The sequence below is a fragment of the Panthera pardus genome, unplaced genomic scaffold (genome assembly GCF_024362965.1).
Source record: "Panthera pardus isolate Hobbes unplaced genomic scaffold, ASM2436296v1 HiC_scaffold_13, whole genome shotgun sequence".
Classification (NCBI taxonomy): Eukaryota; Metazoa; Chordata; class Mammalia; order Carnivora; family Felidae; genus Panthera; species Panthera pardus.
In genome coordinates, this window is record NW_026526688.1 from 149,453,390 (window position 1) to 149,469,900 (window position 16,511).

The following is a 16,511-nucleotide window of genomic DNA, read 5'->3' on the forward strand; positions in this document are numbered from 1 at the left end:
TAAACAAAACTCAAACTTTTTCTGTGCTTCTAAACCTTTGCTCCCCCTGTTATGATTAATTTGGCTAATGAAATAACTGCTGTGCTAAGATTTTCTTCTGAGTTTTATATCAGCTGAGAGTCTTTCTTGGTCCACATACATAATGTTATATTGTATACATTAAAATATATTTATAATAATAAACTCAACCTCATTTCCTTTGAATCATCAGTATATTGCATTACACATCTCAACTTTTGCCCTGCTGACATTAGTCAGAGATAATTCTTTGTTGTGGGGGGAAGGTGGCAGCTATCCTGTGAACTGTAGAATGTTTGCAACATTTCCTACCTCTATACACTAGATGCCAGTGGTAACCCCCACCAAGTTATAATAACAGCAAATGTATCCAGATATTGCCAAACGTTGCCTGTGGGGCTAAATCACCCCCATCTGAGAACCACTGCCATGGAGTCAACAGTCAGAGGAAAAAAGTCACTTGTTAAAAATCTTACAACCACAATTTTCTTACATGGGTCTGAGCATATCTTTCTTCTCCCTTTTCTTACAATGCAAATGTGTTGAGAATGCTAAAAAGACCGTCTATGATGATTACTCTCATATCCAAAATATCCTAACCAAATTAAGATCATTTGGAAAGTGAACCTGTTCAGGCAAAGGAGGCTGTTTATATAGATCTATTGATATAGAAGTCTATCTATAGATAGATGTCAACTGGTCTATATAGATTAATCTATATAAATTTCTCTCTAGAAAGAGAGATATTTGTCATACACCTAAATCCTGCATAATCATACCACATATATATTCTATTTAATATTCTCTGAATGAATAAATAAATACTGCCTGAAAAAAGATTTACATATTCGGCTGAGGCAGAATGGCTCAGTCCATCATTCACTAGCATTGTAGAGTGGAGAATAGGAAGTTGCATAGCATCACTATGCACTAAAAGCTGCATTATCTGAAATAGTAGCCACAAGTCAGACGGGACTATTTAGATTTAAATTAATTAAAATTAAGTAAAGTTCATTTAATTGAACTTTATAATAGTATCAGTTATACTAATATCATTTCTAATATAAAAGAGTCAAATAAGGCTAATGGTACCATATTGGGTAGCACAGATATACATCATTTCCAAAATCATGAAGTTTTATGGACATCACTGGCCTACAGCATTGTATGCAACTACTTGCATAAATCACTTATTCATCTAACAAACATTTCTTGAAACACTATATGTCAGACATTGGATATTCTAGATATTGGGTATATAATTGTATATAAAACCAAGTCCTGTTCTCAAGACAACATAGAGGTAAAAGTATTTTTGATAATTATTGTTAAAAGTAACAGAGCCTTTGGGTAGTGTGTTTGGCCATGCATATCATGGTGACTTCCAGACTCTTCCTCTAGTGTCATTGGCCCACTAGTACAGAATGTTCTTTGTATAAGCTATATCAGGCCCAGAGACCCATAAGGAAATTGAAGTGGTCACAAGTGGAATTTTCAACCTTAGACAAAGATCCCAGAACTTCTTCAATAAATAGTATATTAAAGAATAAAAACGTTTAAAAATATATTTTTATTATTTTATTTAAGAATAAAAATACTTCGGTAGCTTTTTAAATCAGATAATATCTTATAATCCAGAAAGATATTTTAATGGCAACAAAAGAGTAGCAAGTAATAGAGGAGCATCAGAGTGACTTAGTCACAAAATTTAAAAATATCAAGTAATATTTTAAGCAAGAAGCCAACCCAGGTATAAAACAGGGACTGGATTGTGCAATATGTTAATATTGTTTTATTATAGATGAATCCAAGAAATGTAGAAACAACAGATCACTATAATCCAAACCTATGTTCATTAAAAACCCAGTAAGAAACAGACCAAATGTGTTACTATGCTGCCATCTCCTGGTCTATATAATTTATTTAAATATACTTTTATTGTAATTGCATTTCAGGCTCTAAAGTTGCATAAGCTATTTTCCAACACAGATTAGTAGAAAGAAAAATCAGACAATCTCTCCCCAGTTATCTCCTGAGGTAATCAAAGTTTAAAACTGTATATCCTTAGGGCGCCTAGGTAGCTCAGTTGGTTGAACAATCAACTCTTGATTTCAGCTCAGGTCATGATCTCATGGTTCATGGGGTCGAGCCCCACATCAGGCTTTGTTCTGAGAACCTGTGGAGTCTGCTTGGTATTCTCCATTTATCCCTCTCTCTCTATCCCTCACCCACTAGCACTCCCTCTCTTTCTCAAAATAAATAAACCTTTAAAAAAATGCATATATCCTTTCAAATTGTTCTGTTTATACAAATATAAACAAATATATTCATTCACTTATAAAGAGCTTATCCACTTTTTTAAAAAATAGCAACATTTTATATGCATTCTTATATATGCAACGTGTGTGTGTGTGTGTGTGTGTGTGTGTGTGCGCGTGTGTGTGTGTGTGCGCGCGCGCACGTGTATGTGTGTAGTATCTGGGCTTTTGTTTCTGCTAAAATAATGTACTAGAGTAAGATATTCCCTCCAAATCAAAAAAAATCAGATAAACTATAGATGAAAGAAGCAAACATGGGTTCTAGGCCAGCAAATGAAAATAAAAGTGAAAGGCTACGAGACTAGGCTCTCGTGAAGTGAATTATGTAGGGAGGGTAGGTGGCTGACACCCTGAGTGGAATAAAAGAACAGGTCAAAGAAACACTGTTTATGTTTTACTCTTGCAGTTCCCAACACCCTGCCTGCCTTATATTGCCTTAACAATACATTCACCTGCCCTTCAGACCAGAAACTAATCACAGCAATCCAGACAACTACTTTTGGGAGTATCAGGGCAAACACCTACTAAGGGGAGGAGGCTCTAGAAAAAGTGACCACTAATCAGATGCTTTCAGGTATTCCTCACCCTCACTCCTCCAAACCCCAGGACGGGTGCATTAAAACTTAAGTAGCTGGTTTCCTCCGGTACCGCTTCCCTCTGAGGCCAGCTCTATAGCTGCTCCTGGTGTGGTCAGCCTGCACCTGCAGGGGTGAGCCACCACTGAACTTCTTAGCCGCGCTGGAGCCCCTCTCACCAGCTCATTTCTAAGGCTTTGGTAAACGGTGTGTCATCTTGGCCTTCCCATAAAGCACATCTCCCACAGGGTCTTCTGGCTTCACATGACAGATCCATTCCAGCATGGCCACTTCCCTCAGCTTCTTAATTTCTTCCGCCACTGCCTGCCAGGACAACTGGGACGTTTCTGTTTCCCTCAGCTTTGGCTATTTCTTTCCACAAGATGTTAAGAGCCACTCCAGAAGCAAGACGTCCCCAGTCTCCTTGGGTCCTTGCCAGGGTGTTAATTCTATATTTTGAGAACATCAATGAATTCTTTTCCAGTCTTCCATTCAGCCCTCCTTCATCAAGCACACTCAAAACCCAATGTCAGGAACAGGAGTACTCTTCTCACTAATTCTCATAATCCCTCAAGTGCACAGTCTCCTTCCTCCCTTATCAGACCCAGCACATTCTAGTAGAGTTATCGACAGGTTTTCAGTTGAGGAAGGGGAAAGGGCTTGTGGAGAAAGCGCTCGCCAGTATCTTGCTGCATGGGAGAAGGGCTGGCTTTTACTAAGGAGTGAGGAACTACTTCTGCAAATTCTCAGGATTCAGAGGATCTGTAGAACAATATCCTCAAGGACATCCATCCACTTGACTCCAAATTGCATTTCAAGGTCCTAGGTATTCCAAACCAGGGACCTGACCTAAAGAAGCATAGCAGATCTGCTTTGACCAAGCATTCAAATTCTGAGAAACTAACTGTTAGGTCTTCAGCCTGATGCTGATCCATGTCTACTATTTCTCTGTAGAAGATTAAGGCCTCTTTGTAACCTATCTCACATAGCTTTTAACTGATTACAAAGGACTCTCAGCTTCTCCTTATCCTTCTGCAGGGCAACATGCAATTTAGCAGTAACCAGCCAACTCCACTATCTTTGTAGCACTCCTCCTTCTCATCTTGCCTCATCAATTGCCTGAACCATAATGGCTGCAATCATGCCCCTCCCAGGAAGTTTTCCCAGGTCACTACTGGTGATATCTTCAGTAATTCAGGTCTCACCTTATGCCAGGGATTATCTGTGCTCTGCATGCTTCTCAGGGTGGTATTCTCTTTACCCAACAGGCAATGAAGTGAGTTAGTCAGTCCTAAATTTTCTCAGACTATTCAATCAAACCTCAAGGTGGGATTTGAGAGATTGGGGAAATTTCTGTGAAGAAAATGGAATAATTCCTGGAAGAGTCAAAGAGACCCTAGAGAATACGGTTCAGGTTGTCCCCTTATGCAGCAAAGAAGGAAGGAAGAAGAGTTAGATAGGAAGAATCTCGTCAGATGGCTGTGCAGTCCCAAGAAAATTTGACCAAGCCTATGGGGAGTCCTCAAATCAAAGCTGTCCATCAGAAAAGTCCCACATCTCTCAGGAGTGAGCTTGCCTTAACAACTCTGCTGTGCATGGTTATAGGCTGGGAGAGGCTTAAAGGAAGCATGGCCTCCATGAGTGCAATGGATGGCTCTGAGCACAGCATCTTGGGCCATCTGTCAATTCTATCCTGCAAATCAGGGGATCTGAGAGGCACATTTCCATTATCATCACCATCCTAGACCTTTGCCTAAAAATATGCACAGGGGCACTCGGGTGGCTCAGTCGGTTAAGCATCTGACTTTGGGTCAGGTCATGATCTTGCAGTTCGTGAGTTCAAGCCCCATGTCAGTCTCTGCACTGACAGTGCAGAGCCTACTTGGGATTCTCTCTCTCCCTCTCTCTCTCTGCCTCTCCCCTGCTCTCTCTCTCTCTCCCTCTCTCTCTGCCCCTCCCCTGCTCTTTCTCTCTATATAAATAAATAAATAAATAAATAAACTTTTAAATACATAAATGAGTAATAAATAAACTTAAAAAAATATGCACAAAGGTTGACCCCCAAAATGGATTAGAGATGTGAGAAGGGAAAAAAATGATAATGTTAAGACAAAAAAGGAGATTGTCTTTGTGACCCAGGATAGGTAATAGATTATTAAAGCAAAGTATAGAGAGTATTAACTATTATAATAATACAGTATTATATACAGTATTATAATATACATAATAATGTATAATATACAGTATTATAATAATAATACAATGGACTATTCACTGCTTTTTTTAAGTAAATGATACAACAGATAGAATGGGAAAAATATTTAAAATGCATAAACTGAAAATATACTAGAATATACAAAATAGTCCTGCAAATCAACAAAAAAGAACAGTCTCAGAAGAAATATGAGGAAGGATATGAAAAAGCAATTTATAGAAAAGAAAACCAAAAAGTTAATAGCATGTAAGACAAATGTTCAAATAACTAGTATTGAGAAAAACATAATTAAAATAAAAGTAAATCATTACTGTACACCACACAGACAAGTGGAATAATAGCAAGTATAGGCAAGGATGTGAACTTGGATTGCTGGTATTCACAGCCAATTTTAATTAAATTACACATACATGTCCGATGACTCCCAAATTCTGATATTTCACATCATGCATAAATTCACTTTTAAATTGTATCCCAGTACATTTTCTTCAGATTAGATCAGTTGGAAAAGTTTTAATTTTTCATATAATTTCAAGTGCAAACCAAAAATCACGAACACAGAAATTTTTCATTTGACAAGAGTTTAGCTATGAGAATAGGAGATTTATGGCAGAAGGAAAAGAAAATAAAAACATGTTATTAAGTAATTCTGCCAATCCCCACAGTCTGCAGAATCAATGACCCATCTCTATTTAATTGCCGAAGGGAGGAGAGTTTTTCTCCATTTGAATAAATTGCCAGAGGTTGTTAGATAAGCAGTCAAGGATTACTCTAGCATCTATGCAAAATAACCAACATAAATTTCATCTCTCAGAGTAATAGGCAATAGGAAGAGAAAGGTTTTATGTATTAATCTTCTAATTTAAACAGATTCTCATATTTATAACTAATACTTGCACCTAACTGTACTAACTGGTAACTTTGAAATGTTAGCACATTCTGTTTGGTCTACTTAATTAATTGTGGACAGTATTATAGCTATGCCTGTAATATTCCTAGGTCACTATCCAATCCATGCCCTTTCTTTAGCATGGAGCAGGACAAATAGTCTCCTCTTGAAACCTCTAGGACAAGAGATTTCCAAGGACTATCTCTCAGGAGATACAGAGATGCTGAGTAATTGGAGTTCAGGTATGCCCTGCTCACATCAACCAGAACTGCTCACTGTGATTTGTTTCTCGAATTAGCTTCAGCATAAAATTCAGTTAAAATAAATGGTTCTACTGCTTTATCTCCACCCACCCAAAATAACTGTTGGAATTCATTGTCGTAGGAAGATATTTGTTAGATTTTGTGACCCAGTTCAATAGGAACAGGAAGAGAGGTGGGGTGTAGATTCTTGTGTGAGAGGAAGATTTCATAAAGAATAAGTACAGGTCATGACAATTCAATTGATGTGGGACACTCAGGAATGGATGGAGAGGAATCAGAGTACAATAAATTGTTTGGTTATATCGAGTTTGAGATTTCAGAAACAGATTCACACTATTCCAGGAGACAGAACTTTTTTTTTTTTAATTTTTTTTTTAACGTTTTATTTATTTTTGAGACAGAGAGAGACAGAGCATGAACGGGGGAGGGGCAGAGAGAGAGGGAGACACAGAATCGGAAGCAGGCTCCAGGCTCTGAGCCATCAGCCCAGAGCCCGATGCGGGGCTCGAACTCACGGACCGCGAGATCGTGACCTGAGCTGAAGTCGGACGTTTAACCGACTGAGCCACCCAGGCGCCCCAGGAGACAGAACTTTAATGCAGAAGAATAAAAACAAATGTTTAGAGATTTGTGGGTCAAATGCATACAGGTGCTATTTGAATCTGTGGCAGTGGATTAAAAAAGATAGGTGACAAGTTTCATGATATTTAATTTGGCAATGATTTTTTAAATGTGACAGTTAAAAAATAAGCAACAAAAGAAAAAACTGACAAACTGGACGACATTACAATTTTAAACATTTGTGCATCAGAAGATGCTATCAACAGAGTGAAAAGGCAACCGATGAAATGAAATATTTCTAATATTTGAAAAATATTTTCAAATCATATATCTGGTAAGGGGTTAATAGCCAGAATATACACAGACCTTCTATAACCCAACAACTAAAAAATAACCAACCAAACTTTAAAAGGGGCAAAATACTTGAATAGACATTTCCCCAAAGAATATATACAAATGGTAATATGTATATGATAAAACTCTTAGCATCACTAATTACAGATAAATACAGATCAAAACCACAATTAGATACCACTTCACATGATAATGCGTATTAGGATACAAAAAAAAAGTGTTGGTAAAGATGTACACTAATTGTGCGTTATTGGTACAAATGTAAAACAATACAACTGCTATGGAAAATGTTATGGCAATATAGTTAGTCCATTCTGACTGCTATAACAAAAGTACCATGAACTAGTTGGCTTAAACAACAAACAAGTATTTCTCTCAGTTTCAGAGTCTGAGAAATCCAGAGTCAATGTGCTAGAAGATTCACGTCTTGTGAAAGCATGCTTCCTGGCTTAACTTTTCCTTGTGTTCTCTCACCTGGTAGGAAAGGCAAGAGAGCTCTCTGGGGTCTCTTTTATTAGGGCATGAATCCCATCCATGAGGGTTCTATTCTAATGACCTAACCATCTCCCAAAGGCTCTATCTCCTAATACCATCACATTTAGGATTAAGATTTCAGCATAGAAATTTTAAGGAGACGCATTCAGTCTCCTTAAATCACTTATCACTTAAATCACTCATCTAACAGGTGATTTCTCAAAAAATTAAACACAGAGTTACCATATGAAACAACAATTCTACCTCTCGGTATCTTTCCAAAAGAGTTGAAAGCAGAAATAAACATATTTGTACACCCATATTCATAGCGGCATTATTCTCAACAGCCAAAAGGTGGAAGTAACTCAAGAGTCCATTGACAGATGAATGGATAAACAAAATGTGGTATATACATACAATGGAATAATATTCTATGCTAAAAAAAAAGAAAATTCTGACACATGCTACAACAAAGATGAACTTTGAGGACGTTATGCTAAGTGAAATAATCCAGTCAGAAAAAGGCATACTGAATGAGTACACTCATATGAGGTTTATAAAGTACATACAGTAGTCAACTTAATAGAAACAAAAAGTAGAATAGTGGTTGCCAGGGACTAGAGGAAGGGGGAAATCGGAAGTTAGTATGCAAGAGGTACGGTGTTTCAGTTTTAGAAGACGAAAAATTCTGAGGATGGGTAATGCTGGTTGTTGCAAACAATGTGAATGTACTTAATGCCAAAGAACTGAACACTTAAAAAATGGCTAAAATGACTTTTGAAATATGACTTGTGAAAGTGACTTTCACAATGACTTGTGAAAGTTTTGTGAAATACGCTGTTAATATTTTTATAGGGATTGACTTAAACCTGTAGATTGCTTTGTGTAGCATAGACATTTTAACAATATTTGTTCTTCCAATCCATGAGCATGGAATGTCTTTCCATTTCTTTGCATCATCTTCAATTTCTTTCATCAATGTTTTAAAGCTTTCAGAATATAGGTCTTTTACCTCTTTACCTTTATTCCTAGGTATGTTGTGATTTTTGTTTCAATTGTAAATGGGATTGATTTCTTAATTTCTCTTTCTGCTTCATTAATAGTGTATAGAAATGCAACAGATTTCTGTACATTAATTTTGTATCCTGCAACATTACTGAATTCTTTTTCCAGTTCTAGCAGTTTTTTGTGGAGTCTTTAGGGTTTTCTATATATAATACCATGTCATCTACAAATAGTGAAAATTTTACTTCTTCCCTACTAATGTGGATGCATTTTATTCCTTTCTCTTATCTGATTGCTGTGGCTAGGACTTCCAGTACTATGTTGAATAAAAATGGGGAGAGTGGACATCTTTGTCTTATTCCTGACCGTAAGGAAAAAGTTCTCAGTTTTTCCCCATTGAGGAAGGTGTTAGCTGTGGGTTTTTCATATAAGGACTTTATTATATTGAGGTAAGTTCCCTCTAAACCTACTTTGTTGAGAACTTTTATCACGGATAGATGTTTTGCTTTGTCAAATGCTTTTTCTTCATCTATTGAAATGATCCTATGGCTTTTATGCTTTCTCTTATTGATGTGATGTATCACGTTCATTGATTTAGGAATATTGAACCTACTCTTGCATCCCAGAAATAAATCCCACTTGATTACGATGAATGAATTTTTTAAATGTATTGTTGGATTCAGTTTGCTAATATTTAGTTGAGGATTTTTGCATCTATATTCATTCAGATATTCTGGCCTGTACTTCTCTTTTTTTATTGTGTCTTTATCTGGTTTTGGAATCTGGGTAATGCTAGCCTCATAGAATGAATTTGGAAGTTTTCCTTCCTCTTCTATTTTTTGTGATATGCATATTTTATCACAAAAAAGAACAGGAGAGAGACAGCAAAGGAGGGAACACAGAACAGAAAAGACAACATGTTGAGACTGAGGCAGAAACTGGAGTTTCCAAATACAAGTCAAGGAACTCCTGGAGCCACCAGAACTAGAAGAAACAAGGAAAGATTATTCCTAGAGCCTTTGGAGGGAGTATAGTCATACTGACACCTTAATTTCTGACTTCTGGTCTCCGGAACTGTGAAAGAATAAATTTCTGTATTTTAAGCCACCAGGTTTGTGGTAATTTGTTACAGCAGCCTCAAGAACCCAATACAGTGATGCAGGGATCAAGGCCATCAGCTAAAATTGAGAATGGAAGAGTAAGTGAAGGGGTTTGAAGAAAAAAAGAGAGGTGAGAGACTGCCCAGAAGTGTGGGGAAGTGAATGGTCTAGGGACATGTAAAATGACTACCTCCAGCATCAGGAGCACACTTCAGGATCATGCACAGGAATTTAAAACTAGATCAGTTTGTGTTTTTCTACTTGGCCTGTTTATCTGCGCAAGAGTACAGCTAAAGAATCATGGAAACGGGTTTATCCAAAATTATCTTTTCATTGAGACAGCACAAAGTGAAAACAAAGTGAAGGAGTTGATGATATATGCAAAGAAGTGACTTTAATGATTATCTTTTTTTTAACTTCCCTAATATCCAAGTACCTGAAATCTATTCTGGTGCATCATAGGAACTGAGCAAAGATCTATTGAATGAGTTACTGAATGCCATGATGTTTAACATAGTAGGCTTCTCTGAAATAACCACAACACATAGAGTCTGAGCTCCTATGTGCAAACACTCCTAGACTAAGGGATGTTTTCCACCTGTTCATTCTCAACATGACAACACTTATTTGTCAGTTGGCATCAGTTTAATTTCCTCTTATCAGACAGAGGACAAAAATATCAGTTGAAGAAAAATATTCAATCACAGAAGTTATATTGCTATTGTCTCATGATATAATCCTTATGCACTATAAGAGTTTTTATCATTTAATAGCACAATAGGAGACAAAAGCAAAGCAGTAGCATGCCAATTTAATTTACACTGACAAACTTTCTTTAGTACTTATTTTCTGTGAAAAATTCCAACTTAAAAATTTTTTAATGTTTATTTGTTTATTTTGAGAGAGAAAGCACAAGTGTGGGAGGGGCAGAGAGAGAGGAGAGAGAGAATCCTAAGCAGACTCTGCACTGACAGCATAGAGCCCAATGTAGGGCTCGAACTCACGAAACTGAGATCATGACCCGACCTGAGGTCAAGAGTCAAACTTTTAATCAACTGAGCCAGCCAGGCACCCCTCCAACTTTAAAAGTATAGGTTTGGACATGACGACTGTATACAATCTTCTGAAACAGTGAATTATTGAGATCTACTTATTCAGATGCCTAAAATGAAAATATATACAATTTTATCCATATAAAAATGTGATTATTGACCATCATAACTCTTTACATCTTTACATCTTACCTTGTCACATTAGGTTAATTAGGTTGGGACGTAAAAGATAGACCAGAATAGTGGCCAAGGACTGCTACCTCTTACTACAGCCTCTGTAATCAGCTAGTGATAAGAAAAAATAAAATTATTTTTAAGGGTCAGCTTTGTATCAAGTGCCATTCATAAAGTAGATCTAAGTGATAATGGTAAGGGCCTTTTAGAGTCAGAGACACCTGAGGGGGAAAATGCCATCTTTACCACTCTCAGATGTGAGATTAGGCAAACTCTTTAACATCTATGAGTTCCAGTTTCTATTTCTGTAAAATGGGGTTAATTTGTATCCCAAAGAGCTGTTGCAAAGTATTGATTGTATTGCTTGGCCTTTGATAAGTACTGTTTACTTGCAATTTTTATAGTCTCATTAAACTGTTTTTCTATATTGATTATATATTTGTATTGAGGTGTAATTTACATTCAGTAAAATTCACCTTTTTTTAGTGACTAGTTCTATGAACTTTGACAAATAAGTTCTTTGAACTTATAACCATCACCACAAAATATAAAACATTTTCCCCCAACTCCTAAACTCCCTTCTTGTGAATGCTTGCCTGTCGCCACCAGATGCTGGAAACTCTGATTTTTGTCCTTAGAAGCTGGGCATTTTCTAGAACAGCCTATTAATGGAATCACATAACGTGTTGTCTTTTGAGTCTGGATTCTTTTACTCAATACAATGCCTTTGAGGTAATCTCATTTAATTTGCACATATATTACTATTCTCAGAGAAGGAAAATTACATTCAGAAAGTTAAATAACTTAATCAAAGCTGTAGTTAGACAGAAATTTCGTCTTCGCTTTATTTGTTTCAAGCTGTGTGCTTCTTGTTTGCTACACCATATTGCCTTCTGTCAGCCTACAGCTTACTGAACTTCCACTACCAATTCTGGAATTTATCTTCATATTCAGCCATTATTCCTCTACCTTCCCATAAACAGAGACCTGGAAAACTGAGGACCCAGAGGACATCAAGGCCAAAAGAGGAGTCCTGAGCAAATGGCTTGCCAGGTTCTGCTGTGCTGACATTCAGAGACGTCGCCATTTTATCTTAATACAGTTTACCATTCAGTTCTTGAATGTATACAACACACAGTATGGGGAGCATGTTACATGTACTCTCTCATTTAATTCCTACAATAGTCTGCAAAGCTATCGTTAATTCTGTGCACAGATGAGGAAGCTAAGAAAGGTCAAGCGGCAGCTATGTTAGGGGAGCCTGGATTTACAGGCAGGTGCATCTCCCTTCAACATCTGGGCTTTGTTTACCAGGACTTCTGCCACACACTATGGAAGCTGCCGTTTATTACTAGACACTGTGCTGGGCAGTGTTATACACACCATGTCATTTAATTCTGACGAAAAGCCCTGAACATAAATGGTATCAGCTCATTTCATATAGGAGGAAATTGATGCTCAAAGGGTTTAAGTGGTCTGTTCAAGGTCACATAACTACCAAGGAGTCAAAATCCCATTTTAGGGGTGCCTGGGTGGCTTCTTCATTCAAGTGTCCAACTTCAGCTCAGGTCTTGATCTCACCATGCATAAGTTTGAGCCCCACATCAGGCTCTGCACTGATAGCTTCAGAACCTCTGTCTCCCTCTCTCTATCCCCCCCACTCAAAAATAAATAAACACTCATTTAAAAAGTTGAAAAAAAAAAAAAAACAGGGGCGCCTGGGTGGCTCAGTCGGTTAAGCGTCCGACTTCGGCTCAGGTCACGATCTCACGGTCTGTGAGTTCGAGCCCCGCGTTGAGCTCTGGGCTGATGGCTCAGAACCTGGAGCCTGCTTCCGATTCTGTGTCTCCCTCTCTCTCTGCCCCTCCCCCGTTCATGCTCTGTCTCTCTCTGTCTCAAAAATAAATAAACGTTAAAAAAAAATTTAAAAATTAAAAAAAAACAGTATTCCATTCTAAGTCCATGCCACTGTTGACTATTCCATGGAACCCTGTGTCAGAGAAACAGCAGGGAAAAGATGGAAAGGAAGAATGTAACTACGTGTGCTCCTTGTATAGCTCAACATAATGAGCTTCACTAAGTGTTTCTCTGTTAAATAGGAAGAAAATATATGCAAATAAACTAAGATCTTAATATTAAAAGTTAATAATATCGCTTCTTGGCCTTTTGGCTAAGATCAAGTGTAATATTAAAAGTTAATATTTTCGTAGTGCTTCCATTGCACAAGGTACTACTCTAAGTATTTTACATATATTGACACATTTACATTTCTAAAAACCTTAAAAGGTAGTCACTAGTATTATTCCTATTTTATAGATAGAAACTTCTAACATTTGAACCCCACATCTAATTCTAGAGTCTATGCACTTAAAGCATTCTACAGTACTAAGATTCTTTTGAATGGTACTTTCCCTAAGTGTTAGAAGCAATGACCATTAAATTTTCATTTAAAGTAGGGTTTCCTTTTTTTTTTTTTTAAACGTTTATTTATTTTTGAGACAGGGAGAGACAGAGCATGAACGGGGAGGGTCAGAGAGAGGGAGACACAGAATCTGAAACAGGCTCCAGGCTCTGAGCTGTCAGCACAGAGCCCGGCGCGGGGCTCGAACTCACGGACCGCGAGATCATGACCTGAGCCGAAGTCGGCCGCTTAACCAACTGAGCCACCCAGGCGCCCCAAGTAGGGTTTCCTTTTAAATGGCTATCCTTTGGTTGTGAGATTATAATCAAGGCTAAACACTAAGTATATTCATATTGCATGTAGCTGTTAAAAAAGATAAGGTAAATCCATTTCTCTCAACATAAAATAGAGTATCAAGGGAAGAAAAACCAAACTGCACAAGGAAGTATATAATACTGTTCAATCAATACTCATATATATTTTTCTATGGGTATACGTGCATGTGTCTGTTTGTGTGTAAATGCTTAGTATATTCTGTAAGAAAATGGACCTTAATAACATTAGTTGCTTCTAAGGAGAAGGAAAGGCACCATGACCACAACATGGTGAAACAGCTTCAGCCTCATTTCTAATGTTTCAGTATACACAAAAAGCAGGTATTCATGTCTGATTGAAAATTTATTGAAAATATTGTTTACTTATATTGTTTTCTTCACGTTGATAAATGTCTCTCTCTTGCGCTCTCTCTCTCTATATATATGTATATATATATACATGTATAGAAAATGTATTTGTAATTCATATTACATAAATATAAATTATAGCATGTGTACGTATCACATTAAGCCATTTTAGGAAAAAAATCTGGTTTGATATGAATTTGTTTGCACATACTCTCAGAAGTACGTATTTTTTAAAGAAAAATAATTATATATTAATAAATTCACTCTACCCCTGTCATACATGGAGATAGCTGCTATTCAACTAAAAATTAAACACTATTTCTTGAATTATATTATGAATCTAGGTTTTAAGGATACTTGATTGTTTTTATTAAGAGCTTTTATATAAAGGTTTCTTTAAGGTATTGGTATACCTACCAATAATCTTCTTTAAATTCTTAATCCTAGTGCATGCCTAAGGTATTTCTCATTCAAATCCTCTCAACCAGTTTATCTCCCTTTAACAAAATTAGTCAATACCAAAAGAAACTATGTTGCTTTCTTATTGGGACTATGCTATCTCTGGGCTGTTTTCTTCAAGCTATCCTGCGGGTTGAGGCTCTCTGTTCAGACTTGTCTAACTAGTTTCATTTCAACTATTTGTAATTTGTTTTAATTTCTTTCAGCCATAGACCTCTAATACATCTAGAGGTGACATGCAGTTGATTAGAAAGTCAAATGAAGTCAGTAGGTGCAGAACTGCAAGACCAAATTCTTCCTCTTACAGATGATGTATCGGTAAGTTCAGTTTTGTTTAGCAAATGGCTTATTTGCTCTACCGTCTGTCAGTGTCTAGATTCCCTATTATGTCAGGGCACTGCCTGTGAGATGTCCTCAGTGCGTTCAATCTGTATGGATCTCGTGAGATTTCTGGAATTATTATAACAGCTGGATTAATTAATCTCTGTAATTGAAATCAATATCTTTTTATTAAAAATCATTCTTAGCATTATTTCATGTTGCCAGGTTCAATAGTTGGGATTTTAGAAGAAGTTAATGAAGAACTGTATTATATTATGTTCTGATTGAGTCTGGTTTGGGGACCTGTGGAAGGTGTTCCTTTGTTTTACAGAAAGCCTTCTTTAAGTAATCTGACTAAATTTATCTTCTACAGCATTTTCTGTTTTGTTGCTTTTTCTTATACCTTATAGTCAGCCCTGGAAACTAATAGGATTGGGAGGTCCATAGGTACAGAGATACCTGCCTTCTCATAGAAATCCTAGGATTCCTGTGGGAAGAAGGGAACCAGGAGACCCAAACCTGTCTATTTCCTAAAACTCTCCCATTAAATACTAAAGAAAAAAAACTGAATTATTTCATTTTATTTCCCAAAAGGGCATTTGCCACATGCAAAGGAGAGGAAAAAATAAGGTTCCTTGGAATAACTTTATATGGAATTAAAACCATGATTTTAAACATCCATGATGACAATAATACTTCACGATTGCTTTGATTTATGCCACTTTCAAAGTATTTTTACATATGCCATTCATTTAATAGGACACCCTTGTGAGATCAGAATAGGTACTGTTAACTCCCTTTTTGAAATGAGGAATTTGAGGGAAACAGAAGTTAAGGGGCTTCTTTGGATCTATGGAGCTGTATGATGACAGAGTGCAAGAGCTGCCATCTACAACTTCCAAGTCCAGTATTCCCAGACTCCCTCAGCCTGTCTGGTTGGCAAGGATTCTACCTGGGAAATTTCAGAGAGGAGATAAGCCACTAAGGAAATCAGGAAATTCAGAGATCAGCTGCTGAGTTAGTGAACTCCACTGGGCTTCCTTCCCCACTAATAAAATACACATTTGTATCAGTCCTATAGTGAATTGCTAAAGGGTCTCTGAGATCCTTGGGCAGCGCCTACAAGGCTTCACACATAAGCAGCACTCCATAAATATTTGTTGAACAAATGAATGAGTACACAAATGGAAATGTCTAGCATAATATTTTGCTTATTCATTAAAATTCATTGAATTTGAAAATGCCTATTTCATGTTTGTGGAAGTCATGATATTGTAAAGCAGTAAGTAGTTCCAACCTTTCATATTGCACATCCCCAAAATTATTCTCTTTAAAATATCACGATTATAGACACCAAAAGTCCTCTTTTCTAATGAATATTTGTGGGTTTACAGAAAGTTTTTGGCTTCAGGGAAAAAAATTAGGAGTAATATTGGGGGTCAGTGCTATTGTTCGAGATAGCCATCACATTTGGTAAAGAAAGGAGAAGGTGGGAAACTGAATGTGTATGGTTTCTTTGAGATAACTTCATGGAACGCTCATCCGGGATTTGGAAGATTTTCAGGAGATGGCAGGTCACATTAATAGGCAGGCTTAAGGATTAAAGAAAAACAAATGCTTAATTACTACTATGACACCCTACATTTCAC

The 16,511-nt window shown here is 37.0% G+C and overlaps 1 protein-coding gene and 1 pseudogene across 1 annotated transcript in view; both read left to right on the forward strand.

Moving 5' to 3' along the window:
• The first annotated feature begins 13,148 nt into the window (after positions 1–13,148).
• On the forward strand, positions 13,149–13,261 carry LOC128776861 (U2 spliceosomal RNA; annotated as a pseudogene).
• A 1,425-nt stretch (positions 13,262–14,686) lies between these two features.
• Positions 14,687–16,511, forward strand: part of TMPRSS11A (transmembrane serine protease 11A) — a 53,148-nt gene continuing 51,323 nt past the window's right edge. The window contains exon 1 of the mRNA XM_019468468.2: positions 14,687–14,859. Within this exon, the coding sequence (XP_019324013.2) occupies positions 14,849–14,859 (11 nt within the window). The 5' untranslated portion in view covers positions 14,687–14,848. The remainder of the gene's footprint in view (positions 14,860–16,511) is intronic.